General features: G+C 39.6%; 1 protein-coding gene across 2 annotated transcripts in view; it reads right to left on the bottom strand.

Annotated features, from left to right (window-relative positions):
* LOC108696253 (zinc finger SWIM domain-containing protein 8) overlaps nt 1-13,316 on the bottom strand; it is a 50,387-nt gene that overhangs the window by 10,042 nt on the left and 27,029 nt on the right. For both annotated transcript variants that reach the window (XM_018225434.2, XM_018225432.2), the window contains exons 10-20: nt 11,417-12,455; nt 10,501-10,632; nt 8,966-9,145; nt 8,009-8,192; nt 6,770-6,868; nt 4,999-5,123; nt 4,641-4,875; nt 4,391-4,543; nt 3,209-3,431; nt 2,837-3,126; nt 226-449 (exon numbers count right to left, since the gene is read on the bottom strand). In XM_018225434.2, coding sequence (XP_018080923.1) covers nt 226-449; nt 2,837-3,126; nt 3,209-3,431; nt 4,391-4,543; nt 4,641-4,875; nt 4,999-5,123; nt 6,770-6,868; nt 8,009-8,192; nt 8,966-9,145; nt 10,501-10,632; nt 11,417-12,455 — 2,884 coding nt within the window. The remainder of the gene's footprint in view (nt 1-225; nt 450-2,836; nt 3,127-3,208; nt 3,432-4,390; nt 4,544-4,640; nt 4,876-4,998; nt 5,124-6,769; nt 6,869-8,008; nt 8,193-8,965; nt 9,146-10,500; nt 10,633-11,416; nt 12,456-13,316) is intronic.

Here is a 13,316-nt window from a genome sequence, read left to right as displayed (position 1 = left end):
GAAACGCGTCAAGCTACACTCACCCTGCCTGCTTGTACTGTCAATTTTAAGGATTTCATTAAAGTTTATCTGTTTTAACCTATCTTCTGGTTCCACCGCTTTTGATGACCTTCCGGACGCCACCCTCCTTCCCACTTTCAGTGCCTGTTTTGTTAGAAAAAAGGAGAGAAAAAAAGATGGACATCCCTGAGATTGTCATTTCTTTTTGCATTGTGACATTCATACCTGCTCCTTACACTGGACCAGAGCTCTCTGGATCTCATTTGGGTTCAATGCGTGTGCATGGGGAAGACAGCTGAGAGCCAATTCAGCTGCTGCACGAACCATATTGGAATCCCTGGCTCTGGATGCTCTGTCTGCAAGAGATGCCACCTCAGGTGGGGTGAGATGCCCATCCCAACACTCTACAAGAATGTTCAGTGCTGCACTGCCAATCTCCATGGCTTGCCCTGGAATACACAAACAGTGGATGAAAAGGTTTGCTGCTGGGTTTTGTTGGACTGGATTTGTGCAGTAAATTATTCTTGTAACCCAGGAGAACTCTTAATCCCACTATGGCAGAACGTTCTCAAACTGTGGGCAGAATCTCATAGTGTGGGGAGGGGTGAGATGCAAATGATGGGGGCGCCCGCTGTACAGAAGAAGAAAATCATTAAGATTAATGGTATATATTAACTGCAGTGCTGCATATTGTTGGAACGCTACAGCACAGTGACTAGAGTGTTTATGTTTCTCTAACCTCGCTATGGGCTAAGAGGAGCCTGAATAATTGTTGTACCCAAAAGGGGGACAAGCTCCGTTGTCCAAAGCTTACTTCAAGGTTACTTCATATTTATTACCCTTTCAACAGTCACCACATTTTGAAGGGAAAAGAATATAGGATGCTCAGAATAACTTTTCTCCTGATATTTTATTTACATTTTAGTTGAAGCTTCTAAGTCCCGCACCAGCTTCTGATGAAGTGGCGGGGTGCCACGAAACGCGTCAAGCGGGCAGCCAAGTTTTGAGTTATGCTGCTGTAATGTTGGAGATGTTAATGTTCTGAATAAATTGTGATTTTACTACATTTTCAAATCGGCTTCCACGGTGCTCCGTCTTTTGTATCGACTCGATAGTTGCCGCTTCTATCAAGCTTGCTGTGCCGAATGATTCTCCATAGACCTCTAGAGTGCAATATATATATATCACCACTAACATATATAAATGCAAATATAAACCTTTGACTGCATACTGTACTGAAGTACAGGCATGGGACACGTTATCCAGAATCCTCTGGACCTGGGCTTTTTTGGATAACAAATCTTTCTGTAATTTGGATCTTCATACCCCTAAGTCTACTAGAAAATCATGTAAACATTAAATAAAACCAACAGGCTTCCAATAAGGATCAATTATATCTTAGCTTTGACAGAGAAAATAACTTCTAAAAATTTGGATAAAATGGAGTCTTTAGGAGATAGCCTTTTTGTAATTTGAGGCTTTCTGGATAGCGGTTTTCCAGATAACGGATAACATACATTTGGTGTACTGGCAGCACTTGATCCCTCCTTATGTATCAAAATGGCTAAAATGACTTTACATGAGTTTAAGGGATTAAAGGAACAGTAACATAAAAAAAGTGTTTTAAAGTAATACAAATATAATGCAGTGTTGCCCTGCACTGGTAAAACGGCTGTATTTGCTTCAGAAACACTACTATTGTTTATATAAATAAGCTGCTGTGTAGCCATGGGGGCAGCCATTCAAAGGAGAAAAGGCTCATGTTACACAGCAGATAACAGATAAGCTCTGTAGATATATAATCTTGTTATCTGTTATCCACTATTTATCCTGTGTCATATAGCCTTTTCTCAATTTCTGCCATTGCTACACAGCAGCTTGTTTATATGAACTATAAAATGTATAGAAGTGATATTTCCATTACTTTAAAACACTCATTTTTTGGTGTTACTGTTCCTTTAAGTAACTTATGACAAGTGCAGACCACAATAAACAGCAGGCATTTAGGTAGGCTGCCCATCCATTCATAAAGAAGGAGAGTGCATAATAGTTCTTAGAAAATGAGAAACTAGTATGGAATTTCAGTGATTGTAGTTGCTAGTTTCCCACTCACCTTAGCAACCAGACAGTAGTTTGGCAGGCAGAATGGAAGATAAATGGGAGAATGGCTTTCTATTAATAGATAATTAAAAGTTTATTTATTGTAGCCTTGCAGAGAAAATCTGCTAAATATAGGCCAATCTATAATGTATAAAAAGGTATTTTAAAGGAAAACTATACCCCCAAAATGAATACTTAAGCAACAAATAGTTTATATCAAATTGAATGACATATTAAAGAATCTTACCAAACTGGAATATATATTTACATAAATATTGCCCTTTTACATCTCTTGCCTTGAACCACCATTTTGTGACTATCTGTGCTGCCTCAGAGATCACCTGACCAGAAATACTACAACACTAACTGTAACAGGAAGAAGTGAGGAAGCAAAAGGCAGAACTCTGTCTGTTAATTGGCTCATGTGACATTACATGTGGTTTGTATGTGTGCACAGTGAATCTTACGATCTCAGGGAGCGGCCCTTATTTTTTAAAATGGCAATTTTCTATTTATGATTACCCAATGGCACATACTACTAAAAAAGTATATTATTATGATAATGGTTCATTTACATGAAGCAGGGTTTTACACATGAGCTGTTTTACTCAGTATCTTTTAATAGAGACCTACATTGTTTGGGGGGTATAGTTTTCCTTTAAGGGTGATTTTCCACCTTTAACCCAAAGTTGTGCAGCTGTTGAGATTCCCCACCCAGTCCGCTGATGCTTTTTACCTGTTATCCAGGAGACATGGGAGGAGTAAGTCCTAGACAGCCAGTTTGGAGATACAAAATTGTGCAGCCCCAAAGCATAGAGGCCTATTTCAAAGGCACAGAGGTGCAGGTTGCGGTGGGGCCCTTGATGTCCTACACTAGATGATGGATGGGTGAAGATGGAGGTGCTGCTGTTTCCTCCAGCTTTAATGAGGACAGTCTTAGCCAGCTCAAAGTAGAAGTGGGCAGCGGCTTCAGAAGGCTGGTTAGGAACATGGGGTGCATGGCTTTCCAGGCGACGGCCCTTGTATCTGTTCAGAGAATAATACTATTACTGAAGTCTGAACTAAAACCTGGATCGCAAGAAATGAAAACTGAATGGATTTCCCTTACCGGCCCACTTCAACAGTCTTGGCTCGAGCTCCCCCACTGGCTCTCCTGCTGCCACTGGAAGATGATGATCCCAAAGAGTCGCTGGAGGAGCTGCTGATACTGTCGCTATCTTGTCCTCTTCCCCAGGGTGTAGCTCCCCAACCACCACGCAAAGGACGGCGGCTCAGGGTTGGGGAACTGTCGGATGTGGTTTCTGGGGCACTGCTATCAATACTAGCCATGCCTGTCAATGTAACATGATCAGTATAAGAAAAAAACTGCAGATAAATATATATATATATATATATATATATATATATATATATATATCTCTTGTTCAAAGATCCGCACTCCACTTTTTTGTAATTAATCAAATAGTGTTTATTTTTTACATGTTCCATATGTGGTGCACTCCAGGACTTCAAAATGTAGTCAAACAGAAAAAAAATTTTGTCAAAGTTTCAGTCCTGTCTGGGACCTTTCTCAAGACATTATAAGTAAGTAATGTCTTGAGAAAGGTCCCAAACGTTGACAATATAACCTTCCAGTGAAAGCAAACCACTAGAGGGCAGTGAATACCTATTAATGCAATAGAGTAGGTATGATTCAGCCTCCAATTTCTTCACTTTATTGCTGTAAGATTCAGTAGGTGTCTGTGTTACACCCCATGTGCATAATTCAAGGAAAAATATAGAATCAATACAGCTCCAGGCAGTAATTTTCAACTGCAATGTGTTTTATTCAGCAGTGCAGGCACACTACATGTTTTGGGCGGAGCCCTTTATCCGCCCAAAACATGTAGTGTGCCTGCACTGCTGAATAAAACACATTGCAGTTGAAAATTACTGCCTGGAGCTGTATTGATTCTATATTTTTCCTTGAATTATACCTATTAATGCATTTATGGTGCCATGGTAGGGAAATGGTAGCTAAAAGTCAGAAGCAGGCTATCATGGTTTTCTCCCAGTATGAGGAATCGGGTAAGTCTATTTTTTTTTGGAAGTTCAGTTATTGGTTTATTTATGCACCTTTTCTACACAAATAGAACAGAATAAGCTCATGTAAGGGGCTATATCCCATTAATGCTTATTTGGTATTCTGATAATTTGCAAAGCACAAACAGGGGCCTTAAACCCTTAAGTGTGAAACCCTGAAAAAAGGTTTCAAATTGGCTTTTATTTTCTCCTAGTCAGACATGGTTACCTGTATGCTTCTTCTTTTGACGCACTGGTGAACCCCAGCATCTCCCATTGTAACCTCCTCGGTTCCCCAAAGCCAGGCGGCTTGGGACTTTCCCTTCCTGCTTATACACATGTGCTTCCCCTGAGGGCTCTCCAGTTGATTTTTGGGAGCTATCTGTAAATGGCATAATCATAGAATATAAGAATGTTCCAACTGCTTAAACAGAGTATTAAATCAATTTCATTTTAATAAAGTCAGGTGTTCAAGTTACCCTGTGTGCTTTTCTCTGGAAAATTTTCTCCCAGGCCTCCATGGACTGCACTGGCTACTCCTTGCTGCTGATGAGCTGGTGGGGTACCTGATATAAGGACGGATGTACTAGACTGAGATGCATGTTTGGATGGGGATTTTTGATTGGCTGCTGCAGGTTTACTGGAAGAGTAGAAGGAGCTTAGGGTCTGTGGTTTATGAGTCTGACTTTCTCGGTCTAACAGCTTGTCCAAAATCTAAACAAAAGAGCAGAAAACAAAACATAGCAAATGTTTTCTTTCTTTCCCAATAATATAGTCAGGCTGCTTCTTACATGGACATGGCATCCATGATAATGCTCACTGAGACAACTGGTGTACCTTTTTTAATTTTGACTGATCATCCTTGTAGGTAATCATCAAGGCAAGTGCCAAATCTCCCTTCTCTCGCCTTGTGCCTTCACAAAGTAAAGGATGTTCCGCTTCACTGACTGTTGTTTTCATTCCTAAGTACATAAACAAAAAAAAGTGAATAATAAGACTTCAGTTGATGAACCATATCACTGAGCACATAGTGCAGACAGGGAAGATGATCTACAGCTCATCTTTACCCCCCACAGTATTCCTCATACCCATGGCCACTCATACAGGCTCCATCCATTTTATTGGAAGAATGAACAGTGCAAAATGCAGGGAAATACTGCAGTCTGTTAAAATATTGAACTGGGACAGTGATTCAATCATGAGTAAGGTTGTGTGAATAATATCACAGGTGCAGTTCTAGCGTTCTTTGTTTATATGTTTTAACCAGTAATAAGCTTAGGAACTGGAAACAGTAAGGAAGAATCAGGGTAGCCTGTTTGGTGTGGAACCCATTGTCATGGCTCAAGAAAAAAAAGTTAAATTACCTATTTACTAAATGGTGCTAAATGCAAAATAAGCAGAGCAATGCATAGCGTTTTTGCACACAAAGGCAACATTTTTCTCAGCAAATATCTGTAAGCGATTCCGTTACTATCCTGCGTGATCCTTCACGTGATGCTGAAGACTCAAAATTGCATATGCACATGTCAGTGGCAGCTCATAGTCTACCTAGATGTTCACATGCACTTGCCGTATTAGCAGGTTATTTATTAGGGATTAGATGCATGTGTTTTGTATGTAACCCTTCCCAAAATACAGATTTCCTTGTGCCTGGTTGATCTTCACTTTGAGCTTGATAAGTTTACAAGCAACACAAGAAAGCAGAGTTCCCCTGCACTGCACATGGATTACTAATGGGCAAATCTTCATGTTATCAACTGCAAAAAAAAATGTAATACTACCCTTAGCCTAATATGGGATACAATACATCAGACTAGTTCCTCTTTTTTGGATTTGACAGATTGATTCCGTGGAAGACTTGGACAAATTGATTAAATATTCTTAGTGATTCTAAACCTGCAGGATTCCCCATTCTGTGTTCCTTGTATTTTGAGCTCTTGCTGCTAAATTGATAGATACTAAAATACTCTGAGACACACTCTCAGATTCGGGGAGATTAGTCGCCCTCCGATAAATCTCTTCTTCTTTGGAGAGTCTCATCTCTTCAAACTGCCTTCCCGCTGGCTAGAATGTAAATCGCGGGAGGGCACTTGGAGTGCTTTGTTTTCTGAAGTCGCCCAAAGTTTTCTTCGGAAAACTAAGTCCTCGAATGCTAGAATGTAAATCGCCGGCGGGAAGGCAGTTCGGGGAGATTAGTTGCCCCGTAAAAGAGGAGATTTATCACTGGGCGACTAATCTCCCAGAATCTGAGCACGTGTCTCTGCCCTAAACAAATCAAAAAATATGGGAATTCCTGCTTCAATGTATTAACATAATGTGCCTATGAAGACATATTTTTTTACACATTATTCTCTTCTTGTTTATACTAACCATCAGGATATTGGACATAAATAATAAAAGAGATGGTACTTAAATGGTACTTAAAGGCTGGAGATGACCAGAATTCTCAGAAGACAGCTGTGCCGTGATAGGCCAGCAAGGAGCTTTACCTGCAAGAAGGGTTAGTGCATCAAACTGCTCAGAAACTATAAGTGGCCAGTACAGCTAGTAGCCACCAAGTACAGTCACAGAATGATCATTTTCGGATGCAGTGTCACTTATTGCCTACCTAATGCAGCTACAGCTGCCTCAAAGCCAAGCTCTTCGTCTCCAGGCATCTCATTGTTGCGATTACGACTAGGAGGACGGGAACCTGTTGGGGAAACCACTGTGAAAGAGAAGAAAAAGAAATGAGTGGGACATTGCTAAGTTGCATTGCCACATTTTCATGAAGAAAACTGATTACAAATTTCAGCAGCACTCCGGTATAGTGAAAAATAATTTATTTGTGCAAGTGAAGCAACGTTTCGGGCATAACCAACCCCTTAACCAAGCGATACTGGACCTGGGCAGACAGAGTCACAGCTGGCACCCGACGCTACAAAAATCGGTGAGATTGATTGTGTAGCACTACTCTCTGTGTTTGTGGAGAGTCTGTGGGTGCTATTTGGGTGGGGGCCTCTGGAGAAATATGATATATAAATGAATACCAGTGACTAATGTGCAGCTGCTAGGCTTCGAATGTTATCAATCCTGCTGCTATGGCTTCATTACCCCAGAAGTTCCAGTCTGTTTTTTGCTGCACAGGTCAGAGATCCTGACAATCAGGTAGTATAATCAGTTGCAGAAAAAGGCAGAATAATGATGAAAAATGTAAGGGTTGCTTATAGTAGATCCATCAATAACATACAGAGAGATGATTTAAAGGTTAATTCATCTTTAAATGGGATCTTTCATGAAAATAAAAATGTAATATAAGCTTCATCATACTGACATAAGAAACGTTCTAATATAATCGATTGAATTGTTGTACCATTTCTGAAATACTCAAGTTTATCTTCACAATCTCTTTCTATCAGCTTTCTATATGCTTAGGGGTTGTAGCAAATTATCAGGCAGAAAATGAAGTTTTCAAATAAGCTGATGCAACAGGGCCAATTTAGATTCAAATTGCACTGATTTAATTAATTACTAATCATATATTTATATTGTATATATAATGTATACTGTGAGTCTGTCCTTAAGCTCAGGTAACTGACAGCAGCATAGAGGGTGTCCTATTAATTAGCAGTAAATAAGATTCCCATACAGCACTGGGGACATCTTTAAAGGCAAAGATCTTCACTGCTAAGGGCTGTGGTGCCTTGGGCTGATAGAGAAACCCAGAACATTATGTGCAGCATTTCTACCCTACTTTTACTAAACTTTAGTTTAATTTAATCACAGAACTGTGACTTTTTATAATTTTTGGACCACTACATACAGACACACAAAAACATCAAGCTTGGTAAAAATACACAATCCTCACCTGGGGTGCACAACACATCAAAAATAAAACTAGCAAGCATAAGAGGGAGCACAGGTCTGTAATCACACAAAGTGCCATCTCGTAAATCCTTTGCTCGGCCACGGATAGTGTTCATTTCATTGCTGTCCAATGGGATCTTTTTTAGAAGAGACACAATTTCTGACTCTTGGTATGCCAATTTTACCTATTAATAGAAACAAAATCATACAAACCTTTAGAATGAGCCCTAAACATGATTTATAAGCAAACTGGCTTTGTTGTCTGGGTAGTGAAAGAGCCAATGTGTCAGGTGATTTGGAGAAGATAGTGCTATGTTTGTAGCATGAAGCATGTGAATACTTTCTAATTTCAGAAGGCTATATATTGCATTTTTATTAGGATACATAAGTTCCTCTTCAGTCTAAAACACAGTGGGGCTCATATATCAACACCGGCATTTTTGCACCTGGGCAACAAATTAGTGATTAGCTTTTTTCAGCAAGCTGCATGTTAAACAGTGAAATCAAATATCTGATGGGTTACTGCCCATGTGCAAATTTGCCCAGTGTTTATAAATGACCCCCAGTAACTCTGAGGGTGAGAGAAGGGCTCATTATAAGAAAATGTCTCTGCCAGTAAAGAAATGCCAAATGTCTGTCACCGACTTGAATGGTAATGGCTGGCACAGTGCATTAAAGCATTAAACACTAGTTCATATTTTGACTGAAACCTACAAGTGGGTAGAGATAGCTGCCATTCCAGTTAATGGCATTTAATGACAGGCAACATGGGATGTTTTGGGCTTTACTCTGCATGTTGGTTTGCCAATAACTCATTTAATTGCTCATTATCTCTTTTTTTAATGGAAACTAAAGGTTACATTTAAGTTCTGATGAAGTAAGCCTGTCCAATCAGAAGTACAATTAAGTTAGTAGGATGAATTTGCTTTTCAATGGCTTCTACCGAGTGAATGCATACCTCTAATGCTTTGGTTGAAGCTGGAGGTCTCTGAAGTTCCAAGGCAAACATGCCAATGCAAAATGCAAGATTGTGGTACTCTTGACGCTCACTCAGCACTGTTAATAAGAAAGCTGCTTTGGACAAGGTGTTGCTTGCTATCCATGTTTGTTTGCTGGTTGAGACCTTGTTCTTTTTGCCCTGGTGAGAAAAATAACATGAATAAAATGCCCTTATAAATATATTCCTGGGCATGTGTGAATTGTTATGCATAAGATATTGTTTACAAGATTAAACCTGAATTACATCTGCTTTCAGTAGAGGTCTCCAAATGCAAAAAATGCGATCAGCGCCTATGGCAACAGAAATTAGAAACTATATGGTGTAATACGTTCGATTATCTGGGCATCACCCGGTTAGAAGGATTATGTTAGAAGTGTCTAATTTACACCCTTAAAAATGACACAATAGAAATTAAAGACAAAATATTCAGATTTGTGCTGACACTTGAAGTCTCCTAGCACAGAAAAGTGTCAGCACAAATCCGAAAATTTTGTCTCGAATTTCGAACGTATACATATAATCGAACGTATTACACCATATAGTTTCTAATTTATGCTACCATAGGCGCTGATCCCATTTTTTGCATTTGGAGACTTCTTTGAGCAGTGGAGAGACTGTAAGGGGATCGGCAAGAAACAAAAACCTAAACGGACTAACCTTTCTAAGTTTTTTCAAGTATTTGCTTTCAGTAGGCAGTGAACACATATTCTGGAAACAGAGGGACATCAAGTCCCAAAATCAATCACTTCAACAAGGAACAAGGTGATGAAAGAGTAAAATAACACTACCTGGCAATTGTGGGAAAATGGTCCCTACAAGTCAGGGGCAGACTAACATTGTTTTCCTCTCATTCCCGTCTATAAAAAAATCTATGCATTTATTTTTTTATGGAAGTTCACATAGTGTGTATGCACCTTTTTGCACATAATCTTAATGAGTGTATGTCAAAAAGGGTGGTATATTTTCCTTTTCATCACAGAAGATGCAAGGCATTGTGTGAACTGGAGCTACCAATACATGTTTCAATGATACAAGTAGTCAGGGAACTTAGAGGAGCAAATAGTAAGTCCCATGGCACGCGTGTGGTATTCTCCACTGGTTGAGAACATGGCTGTACATTCTGTCATGTACCTGTAATCTGCCTGTCACCACTAGAGTCAGGTCTAATCCATTCAACTAAATGACAGGTTGCATGGCCACAATCAGGCACTTTTCTGACACCTTGCGCCATACAAACAGATACTGCTTTCAATTGCAAGTACATTTACAAATACACATCATTGCAAAATTATAATTAATGTGTTTCTTTACAGTACATTTTTTTATTAGGAAACAAATGTGTTTTTTTTTCATTCTTTGGGTGAATATTTCCCTAATATGGGATCATAGGGTGATGGGATGATAGATGGTATCCGGTGTGTGTATATATGTGTATGTGTGTGGGAGCTCCCCAAGTGTTGTTTGCCTTCCCATCCTTTGCCATTGCTGGTCACCTTGGTAGGGGGTTGCTCTACTTTCAGATCTGGAGGATTAGCAAGTAAGTCATGCGCCAGCTCTACTGTAAGTCGACAAGCTTCGTTGCTATATCCATGAGCATACAATGCCTCTGCACAGGCAAAGAGAACCTAGGAAGAAGACAAAATTGTTGTTTCTATTAGTATGTATTTGTATTGTATCAATACAAAATCACAATAATAATAACATTCTAGTTTTTTTGGTTGCCAGGGTCCCTGATGCCAACAAACAAGTAAATTCAGTTGTAGACAAGAAGGCAGCAGATCAGAAAGGCTAATAAATAAATAAATAAATTTAAAAAAAAAACATATATATATATATATATATATATATACACAAAATAATATATGATGACTAAAAATAATAATGGTAGGAAGTATTAAAGACTGAATTTATAACCCCTTTATGTTTTGTTTTCCCTAGCCTCTATAGGGCCCCCAGGTTGGCTGGCCCCTTCCAAGAGCCCTGCTATTGTAATAGAATTCTTAACAAGAATGCAGCAGAGATCATGGCATAGTGCTCAAATGAGAATAGTCAGTCTGTTACCAAACTTGGAATTAAACTGGCAAAGCATAATATGTCATGTACTAGTTGTACAGCTCTCAGCCTGCACGTTGACACAATGTAAAATAATGATGCCACTAAAATTCGCCTAGACTCAACACAACTTTGAAGAAAGCCTGGTGGTCATAAAGATGGTGCTATTTATGCTCTGAGGAGAACACCTCATCAGATGCAAGAAGGATTTCAGATACTCATACTTCACTGTGTATTTCAGGGTCAATATACGGAATATACTTATAAATAAGGTGTAAGTATCTGGTTAAACACTGCTCTGCTTCAGTATTACACTGTTTGCAATGTTATAGATGGTTTCTACAAGAAATCAATTACCTCCATTCGATTTTCTTGCTCCAGAGGTTTTATTCCCACAAATATGTCTTGTTCTTCATCCAGTCCTTCATCTCCTTTTTCATCTTCATTCTTTGCTGCTTCTTGATGACTCAGATAGTATGCTTGGTAGTCGTCTTCTTCCTCTCCCTTCTCTCTCACTTCCCCCTCTTCAGCTTCTTTGCTTTCTGCTCCACCCCCTCCGACAGCTCCATTCTCACCCACCTCTTCAGTTTTTGTGCTTTTCCCCTCATCTGCAGATATCAGATCTTCTTCTCCACTAGCAGCAGCAGATTCCCCAATTGGATCAGCTTCAGCCTTTGATATTGTTCCACTTCCACCAACTTCTGGTTCAAGCCCTTCAGAATAATAGACTCCACCTTCATCTTCAAAGTTGTCCTGGTATCTCCTACTAAGAGGAGATTCTATAAAGCTAAAAGTGTTACAAGCTTCAGCCCCAAGAGCCAAGCTGCCGTCATCCAGACTCATTTCAGCCATATCTGGCTCCAGTGAGCTGTCTTCGCTACTCATTCGACGTTTGCCACTATGCTTGCTGGCAAGACACTTGCTTGCTGCAATTTTTCCTTTGTTCACTGTGGATTTATACACAGTTTTCTCTCCTCCTTCTGCAGAAAGTCTTCGCAAGACCCTCTGTGGAACTTCAGAGGTCACCTTTCTTTTACCTACAAGTTCTTTGGGACGCACAGACATCTCCTGTGAGCATGGGCGTGATCTGTCTCCAAAGAGGTGACAATTTTCATGTCCCTGCCCTCGTCCACCATCACATACTGCATCAGTACACTGAAGCCGGCAGCTTCTCTGCTGAAATGCCTTGACCCAGCAGAAGGAGTTCTTCTTGTCTGTGCTGCAGTAGGTGATGCCAGGGATAAGATAAGCTTCTTCCCAGTTGAAGTAACATGCTTCCACAGCTGGTTTGAAGCCCTGGAAGAGTTTGTCTAGAGACTTCTTGTGCTGCCCTCTCTTAACAGTTTCAATAACTTTCAGCTGCCATTGACGGAGTTGAGCACAAAGATCCCTGCGTCTAAACAGAAAATAAAGGACATTAGATGTAACAGGTCAAAAATATAATAATCAAAATAAAGACAGCCTGGATTTGTCTTGAGAAATGAAGGAACAGCCACACTACTTCATGTGTTTAATAAAAAAAAATATCAACAGAAGCCTAAGAATATGTCCTGACAAAGTTTGGGTTTATGATAATCTGAAGTGATACTCGAAGAACTTTCCATTGATATCTTTTTTTTTTTTAACTGAAGCTCGAGCATGATCAATTCAATACACCCTGTGCACAAAGTAAAAAAATAAATAAAAATAAAGCAAGAGGTGTGCATCAGACTTTCCTTAAAAAGGAACAGCCTAACCAGTTGGTAAAAAATCCCAGAGCCCCAGTCAAAAATCTAACTGCTATGGAGCAGCAAAACTCTGACGTTAATCTGTCATATATCTATATAAGCAATACTTATATGAAGCCTACAGAAATACCTCCTAAAGAACAGAGAGCAGGAGGGTGAGAAATAATGGCAAATCATACATTGCTAAAATGTCATTACGACCAACACTATATAAATAAAGGATATTGATAATAAACTAGATCTTGATATAAGCATATGTATGGCCAGCCTAAAAGTAACAGAAGCCAATCCATCTGCATTGGTTGACACTGTTATTATGGTATTTGCATACTAAAGCGAGCAGTTCAGAGTAGCATGCAAATACTGTAAGCACAGTAATTATTATACTCTGGGAAGATAGAATAGTTCTGTATGCACTTATAAACAAAAATGAGCTATGTGCATAGACAGTCCTAAAGCTGAAGCCTACCTCACACCTGTCTGTTAGATTCCAGACCCTTCTCCCTAGAACTTCCCTGTGCACAAAATTT

This window comes from Xenopus laevis, chromosome 7L, assembly GCF_017654675.1.
Source record: "Xenopus laevis strain J_2021 chromosome 7L, Xenopus_laevis_v10.1, whole genome shotgun sequence".
NCBI classification, from domain to species: Eukaryota; Metazoa; Chordata; class Amphibia; order Anura; family Pipidae; genus Xenopus; species Xenopus laevis.
The sequence above is the reverse complement of the archived record's forward strand: the minus strand, read 5'-3'. Positions and strand labels throughout refer to the sequence as shown.